Genomic DNA, 24,526 nt, shown 5'->3' with positions numbered 1-24,526 from the left:
ATAATATCAAAACCAATAGCAGTAAAACAGAATCAGTTGTGATACCTATATCCATTTTCAAATTATTACAATACAGCACAAAAATACAGTTCTAACATGTGAAGAAGTTATGTCATTCACAATCGACCCTGCCATAAAATGTATATTAATGTCATTAGAAAATAGCAAATATAAGTTTCTTCTCCTACTGTCATTTGAAAGATAATAATCTCTTCTGCTTTATGAAGCTAGATTTAATATTCAGATGTTTAGCTATTTTGAAAATGATCAAATGGAAAGCAAAAATATCTGTTTCTGGGGTAAATTAAAATCATGATAGCTATATGCACACAAACCTTTCTCTGTTGTAGACTCTAAACTCTGCACTCAATGTGTCTAATGTTCCTTGCATCTCTTCATCCTGCACAGCGTTTACAAAAACAATAACAAGTTAGTATTGAGTCAATATAGCACTTTATATTTCAATATGTCAGCAAAATGAAAAAAGTTTCAAGTGATCAGGAAAGGATGACAACTGATGCAGACTGACTGTCAAGGCATGACATTATTTTTTCCCGTATTTGTTACGCGGCAGAATAATTACCCTTTTTACCTGAGCTGAGACTATCAGCACTTTCGCTACAGCGCAAAACAAGACCGTACGAAGGTACATCAACCATGTCGGTTGATCCTAGTTTTTCCTTCATTTATATGCAAAAACTGAAGGTATGTTTAATTCCGTGCTATTATTCTTATGAGTGTATGTTATGCTAGGATTGTACGTGTATCTTTAATGTTTTTGAGGTTTGTAGGACAAATTTGGGCCTCTTTTGAAGTGGGGATAGTGGTAAAAGTCCGTATTGGTTTTGACTGTGCTTACGGTACTTGTGAAAGTGATTGATAATTTGTAAAATAATTCTTGGTTATATACTTCAAGGAAGTGTAAGAGATGCTGAAATGTCTCATCATAGTTTATAAGTTATCTGGAGACGTTCATTATTGTTTTTGGTGTCATATTTCATAAATTCGGGATGACACGTGAGACCTATTTTTCTTACGCTATTTTAGGACTTCAGTGAATTGTAGTACTTATACGTACAGATTATATAGCGGAGGGATATTTTTAGACGCCAGGTTTAGTGATTCGCCTTACGGTTAGTCTTGTTTATGTCGCCCTAGGTAATATCGAGTTATTTGTTTTAATACTTGAAAAGGGGATTTTTGTAATGTGATTTAAAGTATGCTGAACGGATTTTTTATGTAATTCAGAAACGAGACAAAACAACACATTTTATTTTGCTTAAAGTAGACACTTTTTATTAGAGTAAAGAAGTGAAATGAATAGTTATTTGATAAGAGTTCGAATGTGAATCTTTCTTCTAGTTGCTTTACTCTATAGTCTTAAACTTAAATACACCCTTGAAGGTCATGTATTTACTCTAGTTTGCATACAAAGAATGTAATCTAAGGAAAAGTAACAATTTGGGTATTTTGAATCAATAGTCATTCTTTGTTAATTTTTGTTTCTTTACAGGATTCACACGATTGTTGAATGTGCTTTACAGCGCCACAACTATTAAAGGGAAGCTATTCAAGTCACGCCTCCTGTGTGGTTATTATAACAACGTGGAAGTTTAGACACGGTCTTATAACACTGACTATTAGTGAAGAAAATAATCATCAATCTAACAATTATTCAACAGAAAATCCCACTTGACATTGATATTCTATATTTAAATAAAGGAAATATAAGAATGCAATATTTTGGAAAAGTCTAATTAATAAAAGAGACATAAAAGAAGATATAGAGACTTTTAAAAAAAGCGAGAGAAAGAAATAGAAAGAAAGAGGAGATAGGGAAAGAAAGTGAGGGGGAGAAAGGGAGTACGGGTGAGAGAGAGAGACAGAGAGGGGGAATAAAAGATTTGCACTTACTATTTCTTTACTGTCTTTGGCTCTAGAACTCTGCTTAGCTAGTCTCTTTTTCTTCTTGTGGAGAGGCTTTGCTTCAATTATCATCTCTTCAAGTTCAAAGGTTGGGTCACAATTAAGATGATCTTTCTATAAGGGTTCAAAGGTTGGGTCACAATTAAGATGATCTTTCTATAAGGGTTCAAAGGTTGGGTCACAATTAAGATGATCTTTCTATAAGGACATAAAGGTGATTCCAGAGAATTCTCAAAGCAAACTGTTCGTCAACATATTTTTCATTTAAATGCAGAGTGTGTGGTAGATCTCTTACAAAGAGAGAACAGAAGACAAAAATCTTTCATAAGAAATCCCTCAAATTTAAACATCCATGACACTCCTAATCATCAAAACTTTTAAACATCGTTCTTATTTACACACATTTATACATTTATCATAAAGTGAAAGTCAGGCAGCAATCTTGAAGAATTTTAGGAAGCTTAAGGATATGTATTGGCAAAGAAAGATGCACTTAGAATGCAATAGGCATAATAGATAGTGATGTTGGTAAATAAAAGCTTTTAATATTTAGCATAATTAAGATTGTAAAGTTATTCACCATCATTTCATAATATATGGTTCTACCTCTATACCATGTAAGTGTACCAATCACTGAAACCTATTTTGCTCTGTATGTTAGGTGTTCCAGTATACATGTACTTTATATTCAAGATATATGAGCTCTTAATGCTAATTCTCTAAAGAGATATTGCAAGTTAAGTAGCAGAGAAGTGACCTGTGAGTAGGCTAGTCGAAATAGGGCTGGCACGGAACCCAAGACCCAGGTTTTATGTTATTCTTTCTTTTCTTCATACTCCTTAACCAGTAACCTGTACAATGTCAGGTAAGGATTTTTGAGCTAGGATTCACGCATTCTAGCTGTAAATGATTTATTATTTTATGTGATTGATATCCACTTTAAACAATGAATTTCCAGTTATTGGGTCTTCTAATGCTATACATCAGAGATCATATAATAAGTCACTGATTGCATGCCCAGGCTCTTGTAGTCCTTACGACTTGGTTTCCTCAAAAGCATAAGGCAAAGTGACAATCACAAAACAATTCTGTATCCTGCAAGTATTCCATGTCTCTCTGGGGTATGGAGTAACAAAGGTCTTGTCACAGGAGAGAAGTCAGTTGACACATTATCAGGTGTAACATATCTTTATGTATGGAATGGCTAAAGCAAGTTCATGCACATCAACCAACTCAAATAAGAATTAAATACAAACACATTGTAAAAAATTACTGATAAATAATGATTTCACAATTAGTTGGGGAAAGTATAAACTAACCTATGCCAGTATTCCATAAGTGTTAATAAAAGCTTATGATCTGCAATAAAACTGTTGATGACCCCATAAGCAAGCCTTTCTTAACAAGCTGTAGGTTAATTTTTCTATTATAGGAATAATGTCATGTCGTTATTAAGATAAAAACAGACAACAGGATCGAACTTTAAAAGAACAGAAATAACATTTAAATGATATAAACTTAAATATAAACACTTTGTTCTACTTTTGGTGTTAATTTACACAAACATGAGGTGAAAAAAGAGAGACAAAAGAAGGAGAAGAAAAAAAGGGGTCGATAACTGTCATTAGCAAATACACACTCACCATGGAAACCTACAGAAACATTAAAATTGATGGGCAGTACTTACAGGTGGCACAAATGATGGTTTGATTTCCATACTGAACACTACATCCCAGTCTACGTCAGCCATGAATGGATGTTTTGATAGAGACTCTAGATCTGATATCCTCTCACGAGGGTCTACTGATAAAAGCTGAATAAGGAAAGAAAAAAAGAGATAAAGGAGAGGGAAACTAGATGGAATTCGACTGCGCGCAGTCGAAAATGATGCCTCCGTCATAGAGCAATTTTACAAACCGAAACGGAAGAAATTTTTCAAATTCAAGTTCAATTGTAATCCATTAACATGTTCTCAGAATATCGTGATTACAAGCAATTTCTCATATACATATATGACCCTTTGATCTTTGACCTCATGACCCTAAAATCTACTCAGTTCATTGGCTCTGCAAGATTTCCTGAGTTAAATAGTAATCCATCTGTCAGTTCTAATGAGAATGCGTCCACAAGCTATTTTTGCATACATAATGAGCCCATGACCTTTGATCTTATGAACCATTCATTGGCTCTGCAAGATACATAAATGATCTAAGTTTGGCAGGAATCCATCAATCTGTTCTAATGATAATACGATCACAAGCTATTTTTGCATACATAATGAGCCGCATGACCTTGACCTTTACCTCATGACCCCAAAATCTAATCAGTTCATCAGCTCTGCAAGTAACATACATGACCTAAGTTTGGCAGGAATCCATCAATCGGTTCTTGAGATAAGGCGATCACGAGCTGTTTTTGCATACACAATGTGCGCTGTGACCTTTGACCTCGTGACCCCAAAATCTAATCAGTTCATTGGCTTTGCAAGATACATACATGACCAAAGTTTGGCAGGAATCCATCAATCGGTTCTTTAGATAACGCGATCACAAGCTGTTTTTGCATACATAATGAGCCCTGTGACCTTTGACCTTTGACCTCGTGACCCCAAAATCTACTCAGTTCATCAGCTCTGCAAGATACATACATGACCAAAGTTTGGCAGGAATCCATCAATCGGTTGTTCAGATAACGCGATCACAAGCTGTTTTTGCATACATAATGAGCCCTGTGACCTTTGACCTTTGACCTCGTGACCCAAAATGTAATCAGATTGTTTTCCTATAGTGATACACACTATCACTAAGTTTGAAGTTTAAATCTCCAGTGGTTCTTCAGATATCATGATAAAAATCTCAATGTATGGAATTTCATAAGTTGACCTCTGTGACCCTTGACCTTTGACATACATGCTCCAAAATCTAATCAGATCGTCTTCCTATGGTGATACATACTATTCCCGAGTCTTAAGTTTAAATCTTAAATGGTTCTTGAGATATTGTGATAACGGTCAAACGGGACGTACGGACGGACGGACGTACGGACGGACGGACGTACGGACGGACGGACGTACGGACGTACGGACGGACAACCCGAAAACATGATGCCTCCTGCACCACCTTCGGTGGCGGAGGCATAAAAATGTTGAGTGGTGCGAATGGAAGATAAAAATGTCACCTGTCAGCTAACAACCACTGGTAAAACCTCTTTCAGATATGATACGGCAGACAGCAGTGTTTGACTTAAATGATGACTTAAAGGGACTTGGTAACATTGTTCAGATGAGAGATAGTGTTGCTAAGGTAGTGACTTCAATGCTAGATGTACAATTAAAGATAATCTGAAAATTTGAGTGAAAACGGACCATTATTCACGGTACAAATTGGGAAAAACTGATCTGATCGATTCCTTAATTCTCCCAACTATGTTATTACAATTTAATTACATTGTAGGTGAATGGAAATCTCACAAAGCAATAAAATGGCTCTACATTCCATTCCAGACATTTAAGTGTTGAGAGATTTTTTTATAGCCTGTTTTATGTCTTTTTTTCATGGAAAAACGGTTGGGAAAATACAAAAGTGGTTGGGAGAATTAACTGTTAATCACTGTTAGAGGGTGTCCTACATCGACACCTTCAAAGAAAACCATAGATATCTTTGTGGTTTGAGAATTTTTTCAGGATTTTTTGCAAGTCGATCAGTGGGTTAGTACAGTAGAAGGAATATAGTAAGTAACGTTTTATACAAAAATTCACTTTAAAGTGTAATACGCTTCAAAGTTCTGTAGTGAATATGTATAGGGCCTTTCTTGCATGCAGTATAGCCATTCATTAATATGTAAAGAAAACTGTGGTAGCTTACTGCATTATCTGAATAGCCTTAAAGGGATCGTTTAACAATGTTAAATCTGAGATACACGGTCCTACATGTTACCAGTGTCTGTGATATGGTGTAATATTGAAGCCCTAACAAAATTGCACTTCAAAATGATCAAGAAGTGCCTCAAAAAAGTAAAAATCTTTTAGTGACCGGTTTTACCATACCGGTACTCATTTCCCCCAATAGACTGTAGTGTTATGAAAACCGTTCAGTAAACGGTTTTCAAAATTTGTAATTCCAATCATTAATATCTTGATAATCAGACAGGCGATCGGCTGGAAAAGTCATGGAGTTCCTGACTGACCTAAAGGTTTATAATTATCATTGCAGCATGAGCTAAATCACAGATTATTTCTAAAGGATCTAAGACACAGGTACCGGATCCCTTTAAGCTGTCAGAATTAATTGGTTGGTTTTATTGTATTCTCTGAAATTGGGGATAGCAACTTATACTTATGATATATAACGTGCGTATATAACAAATTTTACAAAATGAAAATGTCTTGCATTTCCTGCTGTTATCAAACAAAGTTTCCAATTGATGTGGACAGATCTGAGAGTAGATGTATGACAGGATCTTGAGACATATCTAGCCAGTAATGTAACTGTTTGTGCCTATGGCCATGTAACTCCTCTTCTCTTTTTTTCTCACACTTTTGAGATAATAGAGACGGTCGGTGTGACGTCACATCTCAAGAGTGCAAGCTGTCACTCGTTCTACCTTGCAAGACACAAAGTGCAAGGACCGTTTCACTCATCTTCAAAAAAAAAAAAAAAACAGCCTGGCGAATGTCCAGGGGGAGAGGGGGGAATTCTTCTTGTAAATGTGGGGGGGGGGGGGGGTTAATGGGAAATTTTGAACAGTTAACAAGTTGCTTTGACAAATGAATAGCACATGATCAAACAAACAATAACAAACTTGGGAATAATGATCAGCGATAAAGCGAAAATTCAGGCATGTAACGTGATAAATTCAGGATTGGTTATATGTTCTAACATGTACGTATTATCAAATAGAATTTTGCCAAATATTCAAGAAAAGGCAATATTTTAGTTGATATGAATACAACTTTCCATCGAGATTTGTACCTGTCTAATGAGGTCTGTCAGGGAAGGATACCAGGTTGAGGGGTAATGCACAGTACCAGTATCTGTGGTTCTTACCTGTCTAATGAGGTCTGTCAGGGAAGGATACCAGGTTAAGGGGTAATGCACAGTACCGGTATCTGTGGTTCTTACCTGTCTAATGAGGTCTGTCAGGAAAGGATACCAGGTTGAGGGGTAATGCACAGTACCAGTATCTGTGGTTCTTACCTGTCTAATGAGGTCTGTCAGGGAAGGATACCAGGTTAAGGGGTAATGCACAGTACCGGTATCTGTGGTTCTTACCTGTCTAATGAGGTCTGCCAGGGAAGGATACCAGGTTGAGGGGTAATGCACAGTACCGGTATCTGTGGTTCTTACCTGTCTAATGAGGTCTGTCAGGGAAGGATACCAGGTTGAGGGGTAATGCACAGTGCTGGTATCTGTGGTTCTTACCTGTCTAATGAGGTCTGTCAGGGAAGGATACCAGGTTGAGGGGTAATGCACAGTACCGGTAGTATCTGTGGTTCTTACCTGTCTAATGAGGTCTGTCAGGGAAGGATACCAGGTTGAGGGGTAATGCACAGTGCTGGTATCTGTGGTTCTTACCTGTCTAATGAGGTCTGTCAGGGAAGGATACCAGGTTGAGGGGTAATGCACAGTACCGGTAGTATCTGTGGTTCTTACCTGTCTAATGAGGTCTGTCAGGGAAGGATACCAGGTTGAGGGGTAATGCACAGTGCTGGTATCTGTGGTTCTTACCTGTCTAATGAGGTCTGTCAGGGAAGGATACCAGGTTGAGGGGTAATGCACAGTACCGGTATCTGTGGTTCTTACCTGTCTTATGAGGTCTGCCAGGGAAGGATACCAGGTTGAGGGGTAATGCACAGTACTGGTATCTGTGGTTCTTACCTGTCTAATGAGGTCTGCCAGGGAAGGATACCAGGTTGAGGGGTAATGCACAGTACCAATATCTGTGGTTCTTACCTGTATAATGAGGTCTGTCAGGGAAGGATTCCAAGTTGAGGTGTAATGCACAGTACTGGTATCTGTGGTTCTTACCTGTCTAATGAGGTCTGTCAGGGAAGGATTCCAGGTTGAGGGGTAATGCACAGTATTGGTGGAAAACAGGTGCTGGATGTCAGCGATGGAGGAGTTCGCATGGATGTCATATGGTCTCTGCATGTAGAAAAGAAAAACAATACTCAGTGAAAAATGTACATGTTGATAGCAACAGTTTGTTATAGTCCCACCGTTTTGCATTAAACTTGTATGTTAGAAGTCAAAGTACAGTCAAGCGTTAACACCACTGAAGACAGGCATTAAAATATTAAATGTAAGGAAAAATCCAGAACCCCTTTTCTTTTGCTTATTGCATTTCATTACTTACATACTTCTGGTGTACGGCAAAAATCAAGAGAAAGATACTCCAAACCATATCAAGGACCAAATTGAAACAATGGAATGCCCTTCGCGAAAATGACGGACTCTTCTTTAGAATACCCGAGCAAAACATAGTAATTTCAGTTTGTCGTCAAACGAGCCAACGAACCCTTTCTAGTCCCGTCTGCGAGTATTTTAGACGCGTTTACACACTCGCCAACAAACACAGCCAAAGAAAGTTGATTTTATATGTTCGAATCATAATACGTGATACAAGGAATAGGATATATTATTGGAATTATTTTATTACAGTTTTACCAAGAATTGTATTTTCCTGCGGTACAACGTATAGCAGGAAAATGTTGTATATGCGGATCCGTTTAATGATTACGTAATGGGAGTGGCGAGACGCCACGATTACGCGAAGCGGGATGGTTTGAATAACTTAGGCAGGTGTAAGTTATTGTTTTGAGAAGGAAAGGAATGTTCAGAAAGGCATAATAAGAGAGGGAAATGGGCGTGGTAGCCATTCTAGCTTTGTCAGACACTAGATACACGACACAAATTTCAAGTGGAAATTTTAATACAGAACAATAGTTTGGTGTTTGTTTTTGTAGGAGGTTTAGAGATTCAAATAGATTATTTTTATTGGGACGATTTGCCATTAGGTTTTTCCAGAGCATTTGCCTTATTTAGTTTATCTCTGGTTTTTTCAACCTAGGGAATCGGTCCGGGCGTGGGGAAAAAAGGCAAAGCCCCATGCAGGTTAGGGATCAAAATTAATATTTTATTCTATACAATGTCAGTATATATTGAGGTAATGAACGTTGACGATTGAGATTGAAATTACGCAATGTTAACAATATTTACACTTGATATTTTCAAAATCAAGAATGAGTTTAAAAAATTGGAATTATTTTGATGTTCAAAATGATATAATAACAAAGATTGTTCATGATTGTTCAAAAAGATACAATTCGAATAAAAGCTGGCTTGGTCGGTCTGGCAGGCTTTTCCATAAAGATTGTTATTGATGTAATCTGTGAGTCATTAACTGAGTAATGAAGGATGAGAATATACGAGCTCATGCTTATAATTCACAGTTTCAATATGCAGCTTGCACTAATAAAATACTCATACATCTTTCATAACTTGATTTTGTATCTATAACTTGGCCAGCTTGTATACTTATATATCATATCTGCAACAAGCTCAGACTACAACACAAGATTCCAATGCACTACTACACACGTAATACTGTGTTCCTTATACATCGCATCCAATTCCAGGAAACCCTTAGAAACGCCATTACTGCAGACTTTGTAAATACACGTTGACGGTGCTGGGTTGCCAGCATGCAGACAAACAAAACTCTGAAACTCAATCTGCAATTGTCAACACAAGCAGGAAAATCCTTCTTCCTACTCCATATAACAGTCAGCTAGTAGAGCCAGCAAGCATATTAAAAACAATGCATACAAACTAGTGAATACATAGGACTACATTAACCCTATGCAGCAGGCAGGGAATGCCTTGTATCCCTTTGTACTTTTAGTACCGACATGTTAATACAGTCAAACCTGCTTTAGTGACCACCTGTCTACAAAGGCCACATTTGTTGTTTCCCTTGAAAATGGTTTCTCATTAAATCATGTACTAAAGGAACCTGTCTACAAAGACCACCTGTCTACAAAGGCCACTTTTTGTGTTTCCGTTGGGCGGTCGCTATATACAGGTTTGACTGTAGCATGAAAAAAGCTGACTGAATGTATAACAAAGTAAATTGCACTATGGCTTTTCCGATTCCTATAAAAGATTTTGGGGTTAAGTTTTACCACTTATGATATGAAGAAACTGATTTACACCATTTCCTTTCTCTCAAGTATTGCATAGTGAATTTATATACTTCAATGACATCATTATGGAAACAGGTTGCCATGAGTATACGTAGCTAGCACATACACCAAGGGACCACTGTTCCTCTCAGTGTATAGAGGTGGTTTTATAAACAGGTTCCCTTTGTTCTAAGCTTCTGTCGTACATAATGAGGTGGTCTTCATAAAGACAGGTTAATCCCTTTGTTCTAAGCTACTGTGCTATCTAATGACATGGTCTTTATAAACAGGTTCCCTTTGTTCTAAGCTTCTGTCGTACATAATTAGGTGGTCTTCATAAAGACAGGTTAATCCCTTTATTCTAAGCTACTGTGCTATCTAATGACATGGTCTTTATAAACAGGTTAATCCCTTTGTTCTAAGCTACTGTGCTATCTAATGACATGGTCTTTATAAACATGTTACCTTTGTTCTAATGACATGGTCTTTATAAACATGTTACCTTTGTTCTAAGCATCTCGTAGGCACATACACCGAGGGACCACCAGTCAACAGGGTAAGAGTAACCTTTGCAATCATCTGTTGCTGTCTGGAAGATTTCTGGCGCTACCAACGTAAATCAATGTAAGAAGAAATGTGAAAAGTTATGATTAAATATAAACAAACAGTATTTTGTTCTAAATTTTGTGATCCCCCCAAAAAGCAGAGTTTCTCTGACATAATCTTGAGTCTAAAAGAAATATTTTTGTCATACAAAAAATATAAAAAATAAAAGAAAGAAATGTTAAAAAATATACAGGTCTACATCTACTGCTTTTCTCTCTTAAAAGGTTAATGGAAAATTAATGAAGCGACAAAAGTGATATAAAAATAATCAAAGAATGTGAATAACAATCTTTATTTTTCTATGGGAATAGACAACTATGCTAACATGTTACCTTTGTTCTCTTAAAAGGTTAATGGAAAATTAATGAAGCGACAAAAGTGATATAAAAATAATCAAAGAATGTGAATAACAATCTTTATTTTTCTATGGGAATAGACAACTATGCTAAGAAAATGTGATGATAATCTAAAACCTTGGTCACAAATGCCATCACGAACTGCTACGAATGCCGTTCAAACGATTTTCAAACAATGGAAAATCGGGAAGATAATGGAAAAACAGGGAGATTCGTACGAAATTATCGTTCGTATGAACTTTTGTGACCGAAGCATAAATGATATCATATTAAAAACAGCTCATATTGAAGGAACTAACAATTTACAAAATATTTGCTAATAACAACAACAGGTATTTATATTTTCATTATTTTTTTTTTTAAAGATTGTTATACCTACCCATATAAGGCTTTGTTCCTGACATGGATGTACCATATACATTTGCTTTGACAATGGTTGCTATATTGAAGTCTGTAATGTGAACATGACCTGCATGGTATTAAAAAAAAGCATAAATGTATTGACTACTTGGCATAAATAAGTGGTTTTATCTTTCATTCACACATCAGCTGCCTAAAAACAACACATGGCAAAATAAAGAATATAATATGGTTCAAATTAAGGAAAAGAAGATGAAGGGAGGGGTGAAGTGGCTGCATACTACATTGAATCCTCTACATAGAATTGTCTATTTCTGTATCATAAGATACAGAAGTGTGAAGCACAATATGCATTTTCCATTTATTTTTGCTGTGGCGTGTTTAATACAGAGTGTATTTTTGTCTAAGGCTGTTTACTTTTTGTTATGTATGAACGAGGCATGCACTTGTTGATTTAGTACTGCAGGTGAATTCAATAGAAAATGATCACTCGCACGTACATGTAGTGTTGGGCAATGGTAACAGCAGTCAATACACGCACTGGAGAATCATTACAGTGTTTATTATTAATGTCACCATTAAAGTGACTCCGTAACACTGCCTCAGATTCTGAAACAAAATCCTGGAATTAGCTCATGCTGCAATCATAATCATGAACCTTTATGTCAGTCAGGAATCCCATGACATTTACAAGCTGATCGCCTGTCTGATTATCAAGATATTTATGATTGGAAATCAAAATTTCATTTTTCGTTTTCCTAAAGGTTTTTATAACACTTCAGTCTATTGGTGAAAATAACTATGGTAAAACCGGTCACCCAAAGATTTTTTCTTTTTTGAGGCACTTCATGATCATTTTGAAGCACTATTTTTTAGGGCTTCAATATTACACCATATCAAAGACACTGATAACATGCAGGCCGGCCATGCATCTCAGATTTAACATTGTTAAACGATGCCTTTAAAGGTCATGTACAGTGATATCAAGAGTCACTATAGTGGGACAATAATGTGATCCTTTTAGTTTTTAAGATTTTATGTGGTAGAGGATGGCAAGAGGCTGTTCAGGGATTGCTAATGGACACCTTTGCAGGTGCAGGTAAACTTTAACATATGACCTCAATTAATGTTTGACCTATTAAGCATTCGTTGTACCCCAACAACACCATAATCATAACGTAAAGGTCCCTATGCATCTGTGACCCAAGTTTAGTCACAATACAATTAACAGTTGCGAAATTACTTGTCATAATAGAGTCTTACATATAAACTTTAATATATAACCTCAAATGACTTTTGACCTTAGCATGTAACCCTTGACAGCACCGCAGTGTGAAGGTCCCCAAAGTGCATCTGTGACCCAAGTTATTTGTCATAAGAGAATCTTGCAGGTAAACTTTAACATGTGACTTTTGACCTTTGACATTTTCTTGCCTACCAGCTTCATGCTATCTAAACATTTTTTTGTGTGGTATAAGCAAATGGTCATAAAGAATTATTAAAGGATGCTTTTCCATTTTACATCATTACAATTTTGTTTCAATAAAACATGAACACTTTGAGCCTGATAAACCGTCCATGGCATCAAAAGAATTTAGAAGAAAGACCTGAAATGGACTGAGATACTATCAATACAAATCTATTTTCAGGCATCAATAAATGAGAACAGAGGATTGAGTATGTGACGCATTTGAGATGATGTTTGACAATAAAATCTATTCAAAATAAAAATAATGTTAGCATCTGACACCTGCTTAAGTCCTTCTCACAGATAACTAGATCACAACACCCAAAGGCTGGTGGGATGTCAACAAAGATGATACCTACTCATTAAAGGTTACACACAAGATTTTACAGGACAGTATCCATTTCAAAGATCATACAACACTCATCTGAGGGTTTAAAAGGGAAAGTCCCACCCATTTGCCAGGTGAATTGAAGAAATAGACAAGAATTAAGCAAACGAAACATTTAAGTGACAATTTCGTCAAAATCAGACAAAAAAGAGAAAGTTACAAAATGTTAAAGCTTCACATTATTTCGTGAAACAGTGATATGTGTCACATAGGCTGTATACAATTTAGCGAGTTGATGATGTCATCCCCTCACTATTTCTTTTTTTTAGGGTACACACCTGTATACAAATTTCCTTTATATTACAAATAAGGTGCAGTAATCGTGATGTTGCTATATTCCATGAGGGTTCAAGCCATGTTTTACATTCCCAGAGCAGAAAAGAGACATTGTGGTTAAAATTACATACAAAACGGATAGAACAAAAGAGTGAGGGGTTGGTATCAACTTGCAAATTTGCAGATAGCCTATGTGATACATATCACTGTTTCATGAAATTATTATGCAAAACTTAAAAATCCAGTAACTTCCATATTTTTTATCAAAATTTGATTTTAGTTTTTAACTGTTTTGTTTTTCAATACAACTTACAAATGGGCCACGACTTGTCCTTTAAGTCATACACTTCACACAGAGCTAGAAAGCTGTGAAAAGATGATACGCTCCAGTAACAATCATTTGATGAGCAAATTTATAAGACATGTCCCTGGACCAATCACTATATAACTCCTTGCTAGTAACTCCGTGATGTACCTAACCTTAACACTATATTATGTATTGCTGTTTGGAGGTACAAGGGCATTTATTCAATTACTTTAATACAAAATTAATGCCCTTCAAGCTCTGAACAGAAAATATGATATAAAACCCAAACGCAACTGAAAAGACAAACCTACATTTTGGACAAATACAGCCTGGTGCAAATGCTGGATTACTACAATAAAATGCGCTTTAAATGCATTCTTGAATTGATGATTACCATATGAATTGAATAGGACTCTTTTCATTGTCAGCGAGAGGACATGGACATAGCTAGTGAGAGGATAATGTCTTTATTAAGTACTGGTAGCATTTATAAGTAAATTGAAAACAATATCAACTGTTGGGAATAAAAATGCACAGAATGCCACCTGTGCGCTTCTATTAGCTGTAATAGCAAATGTAGTGGTCATAGGATTAGATTTAAAAGGCAATAGGAAGAGCCTTTGTACACTGTCATAGATAATGATTTAACACTACAGCAAGTCTAAGGGGGTGACTTATTCAGCTTTATTCTTCAATTTGGCAACAATTACATTTTTTTTCATTGCTTTTTTAAAATAAAAAGTAACATATCTGAAAAGATTAAAGAAAAAGAAGGATTTTCAAAGTCTGAACATGTTGCCAATTAAATTCTTTTGAGAATTTCTTGCATGAAACGCATGATGGTAATACAACAAAAATGAAAAATGAACTCAGCATGTTCAGATATTAAGGCTTTTGCTCATGCATCTGGTGTAGTTTTGAACGGATTTGAATCAAAAGTAATTCTTAATCGCCAATATGCCCCTAATGTAGCCTATTAGACGTACTTTCGAGCAACTTCCAGGACTTACTGTGTACGACGGTGCGTAGGCGCGATACACATATTATGCATGCGCAATATGCGTACATATTAACAAAAAGAGAGGGATACCCATAAATTATAGCCACGACCAGATTGAAACAATGGAAGGCTCTTCTCAAAATTACCTTCGAGAAAATGACAAGCTTAACTTTAGAATTTACTGCCCAAACATAACATGTTGACTTTATTATTTCTATAGTTTATTTCTACTTGCTCTTGCATCTTAACAATATTTTCAAACATTTTTTCGAATTTATCTACTCTTGAAATCTCTTGAAAAATTTCTGTGATTATTGTCGGTAAATAAAGTACACACACACACTATCAAGCCGGCATGTATAGCACAGACGCACAAAATAGACCAGAAAAAACTTGGCAACCAAACTATCCCAGAGTGCATTTGAAATGGGGCGCCTGAACGTAAAGTGTAAAATTAGGGCAATTGTCCCTAATAAAGAGAGCTTTTAACAAAAGGATACTTAACTTGACCTATACCTTAATATCCTTGCCTGTATTGTGCTGTATCCCAATTAGTAAACAAGATCTCCTATTACTCATCATGCTAGCAAGCTCTCTAATTAAACTTCCTAAATTACGTTATCTGGGTCAATTCCAGGCAAAAGAAGTATTCACATATCAATTAACAATGCACAGCTAGGAGCCTTGTTTCTACAATGCTGATTATCTATTAGATACAGTTACAGATTATTATTTATTATTCTCGGAGCCGGGGCATCAAAACATTTGCATTAGGCTAGCATCCTTCTCATTTCTGTCCTTTAATAAAAGTGTCAGCGATGTTGCCACGGTAACGAGTGAGTCGTCAGTCAGTGGATGGCTGCTACACCCAGGGGAGAAGGGTGTTTTGCATGTAAATAACACCAGTTTCAGGAGCCTGACAACTCACATGTATTAAAAATACTCTTACATGTTACACAGCTCCGGGCTGAACAGAGATAGGCAGACAACCAGTAGTGCTCACACAACTTCTAATATACATCACCACCAAATTGCTCTCCAAATCTTATTGGAAAGACCATTTTTGCAAACATCCCGTCTTGGGTTCACAACTCCACATCATATGCAGAGCTGTCATTTCATACTCTCTGTAGAAAGGGCATTTAACCACTTTTTATATCTCTTCTTATAGCATGTATTTTTTTCATTGTGCACATACAAAATAAATGTTGCTATAAGGAGATACAACAAACAATAATGAATAAGAGGTTAGCGCCTTTATGAAAAAATAATTGCCTAATTTTTCACATTCCATATTCTCCAAATTTTCATCATAATTAGATTTTAAAGTATATGGTAACATTTAATTTTGACTTCTTTCCCCCCAATATTCAATATCAACACATATTTCTGTAAATGGATACATGTCACAATTAATAAAGCAAACAACTATCAAAACATCAAATTATGGTTCTAAAAGGACATACATTTAAACATCCATGAAATGATTTTGATAGTGTGGCCAAAAACACTCAATAAAATAAAACCTATGGATTCAACCTCTCTGCTCCCTGTAAGGGAGGCAAAAGGAACAGTTGCCAATTCAACGAGGTTGCTGCAATTTAGTGATGAGAAACTTGAATCTACTTGAACGCATTTTTCTCTTCCCGTACTGAACTGAACCCATGATATCTACACCCTTCGATTACCCGCAAGCGGCAAAAATCTGTCACTTCAATGACTTCATACATTCAAACTAGACTTTAACGCTCCAGCACTATGCCTTCATCTATTAACTTGATCCCTTTCTTTCCTTCACGTTTGCTTCACAATATGTTGTGTGCCCAGCAGAAATGTATGGGGTTAATTTTTCAACTTTTCATTTTTAGTGCTAAATTGACAACTAACAAAAAACATGTTACATGAAACACTGAGAAATTATGACATCACATTAATAACAATTTAGATTGTGGACTAAGTGAAATGCATTGTGTATGAAGAAAAAGAAAAGCTAAAACTTGAAATGTATTTTTGTAGAATGTAAATCTGCTGTTAAGGCATGAAAAAGAGTTTTGAATGACCCACTTTAGTAGCAGGAATGTCTGTGCCCAGTATACATTATGCACCCATTTTATCGGCAATGATGAATGAAAAACAAATCAATACATTTATCTTAATAGCCTGGAAGATTTTCATGTCTTAATTTCCAAAAGCCTGCTACTGAAATTGCAAATAAAATAGGTAGCCACAACATAAATATGAGGGAGTTTGTGTATTGCAAAAACATTTCTGACAGAGAAAAGAACTGGATGCAACATTAACAAAGGAATTACATTGCCTACTTGTGCTACTACTTCCTAGCCCCCATCCTCCCTTATACCTAATTATACAGGATCCTCTAAGACATACAAAGTCTACACACACAGTCACATAACGACCATCGCAGAGAGAATATCTATCATGCCGTTCAATATGTCTACTCTATTAAGATTTCATTATGGGGAAATTAAGCCTCAAAGTCTATTGTCAATTAAGGGGCGGCAAAGAACTTTGAAACTGAAATTTTTTTCCTTTAAAAGCAAGATGGAAATTATCTCAATTACTTTTAAATAGAGTTAACATTGTTTTGGCTCTCAACAGATGAAATCATTCCCCCCCCCCCCCCCCCGATCATCTTAAGAATGCCTTGGTCCATGCAATGTGTCTCACTTCAAAGGTGTAAAAATATGCTATTATTGTCACAGATAAATTATTAAACCAAGGACAATTGTTTTATCACATGGTTGAAATTTGAAAGTTTTTGTTTTTAATGCTCTTGATGGGCGAGTGCAAACATTGTTTTTTTTTTAAGACTTAGTGTCAAAATAATTTCTTATCAAAAAAAAAATTAATTTGCCATAGAAAGTTTGTGATATTAACTTACACCATTTTTTTTAAGTACTCTATTTATATAAATTAAAAAAATAAGTTTATACTTGCATCTCTTTTTATTACAATTTTTCTAATGCTAAATTGTGAGATACACCTCAAGAAAATTCATCTAGTTAAAGGAACTCTTGATATTGAACACACAGCTCACATCCCTTAATGCAATAGGCATTTCTGAAATCCAGGAATAAAAATGTAAGAGATAGGCAAAATTCTGCATCAAACAACTTTAGTATTATGTAAATATATTAATGGAAACATTACAAATTAAAAAGTATCACTTACCATCTTCATCTAGTAAAATATTGTCTGGTTTTATGTCTCTGTAAAATACAAGAGAAAAAAAAAGGAAAAAAATTGTTAAAGGAAGGCCAAACAAGACACGATGAAACATACAATTATGCAAACAGGCTCTTAAAAATAAATGTACACTACTACACTCCATTTGATGGATTCACATTTTCTTTGTTAGACAGAAGACAGACCTCAGGTAGTAAGATCTATCAAATTCATTAACACAGATAGGTGCTCTGCAGGGCTGTATTGTATCTCCTTTCCTCTTCTCTCTGTTTACTGGTACATGTGTCAGAGACAATGAGGCGCGTATTATCATCAATATATTGGTAATCACTGGTCACCTTACAAATGGAAAAACAAATGACTATGTCATATCTGTCAAGACTTCCACTGAGTGGTATGATGCACAATATTTCACTTAAATGTATTCATTAAAAAAAAGGAATTAGTGTTAGAGATAATCAGAGCAACATGAACTGTTCTTTGTTTTAGTATTGCCTGTTATTGCTGGTGATATGCATATTTACACATTTATGGAAAAGAATGAATTATAAATTATCAATTAATTATTATTACATATTCTTCATATTCCCTTAGCAGGAGACCCACCATTTATAAATTGACTTGTATCTCTTCAAGCAGCATAAGGCCTTACAAAAAACAATTAACATTTACCCAAATGTTAAAAAAACCATGTAACAAGGAAACAGAGTGTGACACTGCTGTTCTGTTACATAGAGACATTATTACAATAAGCTGTCTACTTTAATATATTATATTATGACAAATATGACGAAACAGCAAAAATAAAATAAAAAATGATTCAGATCACGACTAGAAATTAGACATCATTAATGAAGTCAGCAAGCAATTATCTCGCATATTGACCTCTAATAAAATGACAATTTTGGTCAAATTTTCAGAATAATGGTTGCCTCTTTTCTGCTGACTTGTAACAACAAGTTTCTTGTTCAGACGTTTGATACAGCATTGATGCTGAACAAGCTTTTGAGGTTGCCCAGATGACACTCATGTGGAAAGCATGCATTAAATAAACAATCAGAACAGGATACAATGATACAAAATTCAACAAATAGGTATGCATAGTTGATTTAAATAAAGAAATTGTGGCTGTATAACTTTGCAAATGATTTGGATTTATATTCCATCGATATACACACAATTAATGCAAGATGCTGCTATAATAATGCATTTTCAATTTGCATTTCTAGCAGGCAGGGAAAGAGAGACAAAATGTCAGTCTACGCATATTTGTAGACTTTCATGTTGCCATGACGATATGTCTTCCCTGCTGCCTGATGAGACTTTCAATATCATGGAGCATTTGAGCTTTGACAGTAAGCCTGTCTTTATCCCCATGGAAATTGTAAAGACAGTTATTAATATTTTTGGAATTGCTTCTTCTGTTTTTGAAATGTGCACAACTGTACTAATGATCAAATTGAATCCAAATGCCATACTAAATAATGATGCTAGAAGGAAGCAGTTGAGTATTTTCATACAGTACCAGTGCAACATGAATGTTGATGGAATTACCATTATTATCATATTTTAGTATTATTATTAATACAATATCATTATTATGTACTCTCTAAAAAAAATCGAGTGATCACGGACGTCACTCCTCTGGAGAGTGAAAATGTAGTGAAAATAGAGTGAACTTTCACTCTTTTCTTCTTAGAGAGCACTCTAAAATCAATCAATTTTCACTCCTAAACAAGTGATCACGGACGTCACTCCCAAGAAAGTGAAAAAAAAGTGAATTTTTTAAGAGAGGGGAGTATTCTACAAATTTCTAGCAAAATGATTAGTACCTTTAAGAATGTAAAAGGAGAGGTTTCTTTTGTAACAAATCTAGATTATGTAGTTATTTGGTTCACATGTATTTTAAATTGTGGTTTCAAAATGACTTAATAATTTACATTTATTTTTGAAACATTTCCAAGGTGTAGCATCAAACTTTATTGTAAGTATCTCAAACTTTTGTAATTGCTCATTATTTTGCAGCAGGACTGCCTGCTAAGAACTGATGTTGTAGAGTAGGCAACCAAACCCGATGTTGATATACATGTACAGTTTAATTATTCATATGTACAATTTAATTATTCATACTCCTTGTAAACTTAATGTGTTTTTTTTTGTAACTCAAGAAGATAAGTTGAATACTTTTAGATGCAATCTTTATCATGTCACATTAACAAGAACAATAAATTGAGACAGATCCATTTTTAACATATTGAAAAAATTGCAAAATGTTGTAAGGGTATAAATGATGTAGTTGTTATTATAAACTGTAAACAGGTAATCCATTGAAAAATAAACATGGGCCAAAATCTTTTTCTTTAATTTTAATCTTAAGGCTTTAGCCTTATGAGTGCTTTTTCCCTATATGAATAAATTATAGATTGCTCTACTCATTTGATATTAAAAAATTCCTAAGTTCATATCTACATTAGATAGCTTTATGTAATTTTTTTTTTTTTTTTTTTTTTTTTTTTTTTGGGGGGGGGGGGGGTAAATCTTGTCACATATTATTACAATTCAGGAAGTCATCTCTCGCTCTCTAACTCACTTTTCCTCATTCTCCACCCCACCCCCCCCCCCTCTCTCTCTCCCTACCTATGTGACTCTTCTCCTTCTCTCTATTACACTTCATCCCCTTCCCTTCCTCCGCTTCCCCCCTCTCTCTCTCTCTCTCTCTCTCCCATTATATCAGTCCTTAACTCTTGTCTTTCTTTCTCTCTCTCTCTCTCTCTCTCTCTCTCTCTCTCTCTCTCTCTCTCTCTCTCATTCTCTGGCAATTATTGTCTCTGTGTGTAAAGAACCTCTAGCCTAATCCCTGTAAATCTGCAAAGTTGAATGAAATGAGCAATAAACATGCAAAATAATAATTCTGAAAAAATTACTAATCAAGGCCATACAGGTGTCTGTTCAGAGCCAGAAGCCATTATTTCTGTATTACAACATACAGGTTAAAACCCTTCTGACTCCAGTCCAAACAGGTATATATCAGGAAACATTGGGGATGCATGGAGCTTAGCTTCCTAGCAAGCCAGGCATCCCACAGCTTGGCCATATGTGAACCTTTGCATGGTAGGGCTGTTTTCATTAGCCCAACTACATGTAGCACACTAGTTCTGATCAAGGGGAAATAATGTCATCACAACTACAAGTGAGCTACCTTGAAGTCAAGACCCTAATAGCAGGTTATTTCACTTAAATGTGCTAGGGACATTAGCTCAAGCTATTATTCCCAGCAAAGTAGGTTTTTTGGATAAAATAGCCTTCTATATGGCGAATTAGCAGGACTTTTTTTATGGTGAATATGTAGCTCAAACTAAATTGTACAACATGTATGCTTTGCTCGACTCTGGCTATAGCCTCAGTCCTTAAATAGGCTGCCAATTCTGATAAGGGGATATTATAGCTCAGTTTCAATTAGGCTCCAGCTCACTACTGAAATGCTAGTAGTGGGCTATTTCACCAATGTGCTTGAGAAATTATAAGTTTATTTATTATGCGCTGTTCAGCAAAAATTCAAATTATTCCAAGAAAATTAGGGTTTGCTCTTATGGATGTTGATAAGCTTCCAAGCTCAAGCCACTCCTTGAGCAAGTGCGCTTTGCTTGATATAATGGAACTTCAAACTCAGACTGTTTTGTTGAGAAGCGCTAATCTGTTTTATATCTCAAGTCAAGGCTTATTCAAGATAAGGGAAGCACTTCCTAGCACCCTGCTATATCAAAGGTCACATGTGCTAATTCACTGCACGCATCTTTGGAAAATACACCCTCGGATAAATGTTGATGTGCTCAAAGTGCTGTAAAACGTACATAAGCAGGCACCATAATACAAAAGGCTGAACTTTATGGTGTGATACTTAAATTGCAACCGTGAATCTAACAAGTGAGATAGTAAGATGAATAGAAACTCATACCATTTCACATTCTTTGCAATTATCTTTTTTCCTGCAATATTTATATGAATAGGATATAAGACTCAAGGGGTGAGTGCAAACAAATTCTTTGGGGGGATAAAAATAATATTCCAAGCCATATGCAGCAAGGATGAGTTTCTTTTTCTTTTTTGTATTGCATTGCAATAACAAGGTTCTTTAAAAAAATATTTACCGAACTATAGTAATATAGTGGCATTAGGACAAAATATATTTGTATAAATAGCCAATCTAATTTAGTAGAGATAACATCACATGAGTTGATGATTGATATTGAGTTTTATCAAGGTTTTCTACATACTTAGAGATGTTTTTGGATCTACTCTGGAATGCGATTATTGATCCTCGCCAGAGAAAAGGGGGGGAGAGAAGAGAGAGAGACAAACAGACTGAGATAGCATGTGACAGGCCAACTGAGTACGGTTGACCTAGCTAAAATTCATGTTATCTGTTGAGAGGCTTGAGGGCATCAATTCTGTTTTACAGTACATATGAAGATCAAATCTCATAAAGCATTTTTTGTTTGTCACAATCTTGTATAAAACAAACATATAATATAAAGGCCACCTGTCTGTAAAGCCCAGTTTGGTATCTCTTGAGCAGTGTTTCTCATTTCTGTATTAACCAAAGCAAGCCTGGATATTAAGACTGCTTAGTTTCCTACAAGTGGTCTTCACATACAGGTTTGGCTGTAGTACCCATATAATAAGATTATTCCTAGCCACATGGATGCTCCCTGTAGCTCCACATGCATGGAGGTCGTACCGAGGCTGTTCTAATCCTGAATATGTACATGAGTGTCCCACAGCGCTTTCTGCATGAGTTCTGCTCATAATACCTGCTACATCATAGGCCATCTGGGCTAATCTAGTGTGAACATGTGTCCATTGAGCATGAAGAACAGTGTCCCAGGTCACTTTGTATGCCTACCTCCCTCTTAAACCTGCTGCCCATATACACAATGGCATGATTCAATCGATTGCAGTTATACGCCTCACTCCTTTCCAGAAAGTTAAGCTTACAATACAGATTTATGCAAGCGAAACTTGCTCGCAATCTTACAACAAACTTGCTGTAAGCTTGCAGGCAGACATCGTATGCCCTGCAAGCTTGCGGAGCTTGCAGAGGCACTAACTAAAGCTCTTGCAAGCTTGCAGGCAGACATCGTATGCCCTGCAAGCTTGCGGAGCTTGCAGGGGCACTAACTAAAGCTCTTGCAAGCTTGCAGGCAGACATCGTGTGCCCTGCAAGCTTGCGGAGCTTGCAGGGGCACTAACTAAAGCTCTTGCAAGCTTGCAGATAAATCAAATGAGTGACCACAATTGCCCAGTGTTCAGTTTGTTACATTACAGTTTTTTAAACATTTCTTAAATTATTACAAAAAATCATAAATATTGCAAATATCTAACAAATATTTTTAAATTGTTCGAGTATTTACATAATCTCTTTTGCATAGTACAGTGTCCTTTTGTGTATGTCAGATGCTTTAGACTAACCCTCATCTATGACCAAATTATTGTCACCGTAAAAATAGCACAAAAGTTTATACATGCATGTACACTTCTATAAGTCGTTGTGGCGTGCGCCTGTAATCCAGCTAACATTGGAAGTTACAAACTGATTCAGCCGAGTACACAGGTTCGAAACTGGGTCACGTCTTTCGGATGGTGACGTTAAAAGGTCGGTCTCCAGACGTAAATAATCATATCTGATTAACACACGTCTGTAAAAACACAATACAGACATACTCAATAACTATCTCAAAGACTTTGATTCTTTGCTAATGAGGTCTAAAATATGGGATCATTGCATAGTCATATTAAAACATAATAATAATACAGATCGTATTTTAATAGTGCAATAAACCTTTGAAAAAGGCTCTCAACATGAAAAGAGAGGTGAAACAGGAAAAAGTTGCAATATATAAATAAGCTTGCAAGCTTGCACAAGCTTGCACGCTTCTCTTTTCTGATTTGCTGAAAAGCTGCCTCATTTGCATTTTACCAGCTTGCGCAAGCTTGCAGATTTGTTGGCCTGGAAATATATTTCCTCTGTCCATATTGGCTGACAGATAATCTCATTTGCATTTTGGGAACCGTGGAAGCTAGTAACAAACTTGAAACAAGCTCGTAGCAGAGCAAGCTAGAGTAATGAACTTGTTCAAGCTCGCAGCAAGCTTGCACCAATTTTCATAAGGGAGCTGTGCCTAACTGATGATGAAGAAGAGAGGGGTTGGAAAGTGGTGCTTCATCTTTCTTCTCTTTGTATAGCTTCCACCTGGAAGCCTATGATGAGGAAGAAATGAGAAGAAGATAAAAGCGTGAGAAGCAAACTCCATTGGGACAGCTAGCTAGAATCTCTGAAACAGAATTCTAAAATGCATTCTGGAGAGGCAACTATCAGTCGCCCTCCCCCTTCAACAAAAAGCCAATTACCAAGTCAATGGGAGTCAAATTCGATAATGCTTTCTCCCTCCT

The 24,526-nt window shown here is 36.0% G+C and overlaps 1 protein-coding gene and 1 long non-coding RNA gene across 3 annotated transcripts in view; one reads left to right on the top strand and one right to left on the bottom strand.

The window, feature by feature from the left end:
- LOC591895 (serine/threonine-protein kinase 32B) overlaps positions 1 to 24,526 on the bottom strand; it is a 109,719-nt gene that overhangs the window by 3,427 nt on the left and 81,766 nt on the right. For both annotated transcript variants that reach the window (XM_011663370.2, XM_791442.5), the window contains 7 exons: positions 18,062 to 18,099; positions 11,450 to 11,539; positions 10,611 to 10,714; positions 7,953 to 8,069; positions 3,614 to 3,739; positions 1,915 to 2,040; positions 336 to 400 (listed from right to left, as the gene is read on the bottom strand). In XM_011663370.2, the coding sequence (XP_011661672.1) occupies positions 336 to 400; positions 1,915 to 2,040; positions 3,614 to 3,739; positions 7,953 to 8,069; positions 10,611 to 10,714; positions 11,450 to 11,539; positions 18,062 to 18,099 (666 nt within the window). The remainder of the gene's footprint in view (positions 1 to 335; positions 401 to 1,914; positions 2,041 to 3,613; positions 3,740 to 7,952; positions 8,070 to 10,610; positions 10,715 to 11,449; positions 11,540 to 18,061; positions 18,100 to 24,526) is intronic.
- On the top strand, positions 436 to 1,604 carry LOC105437115. The gene is made up of 2 exons (XR_970477.2): positions 436 to 705; positions 1,514 to 1,604. It is a non-coding gene; the product is annotated as an uncharacterized LOC105437115 (long non-coding RNA).

This window comes from Strongylocentrotus purpuratus, unplaced genomic scaffold (assembly GCF_000002235.5).
Source record: "Strongylocentrotus purpuratus isolate Spur 01 unplaced genomic scaffold, Spur_5.0 spur5_scaffold_15, whole genome shotgun sequence".
Classification (NCBI taxonomy): domain Eukaryota; kingdom Metazoa; phylum Echinodermata; class Echinoidea; order Camarodonta; family Strongylocentrotidae; genus Strongylocentrotus; species Strongylocentrotus purpuratus.
Note: the sequence above shows the minus strand (reverse complement) of the source record. Positions and strands in the feature narration are given on the sequence as shown.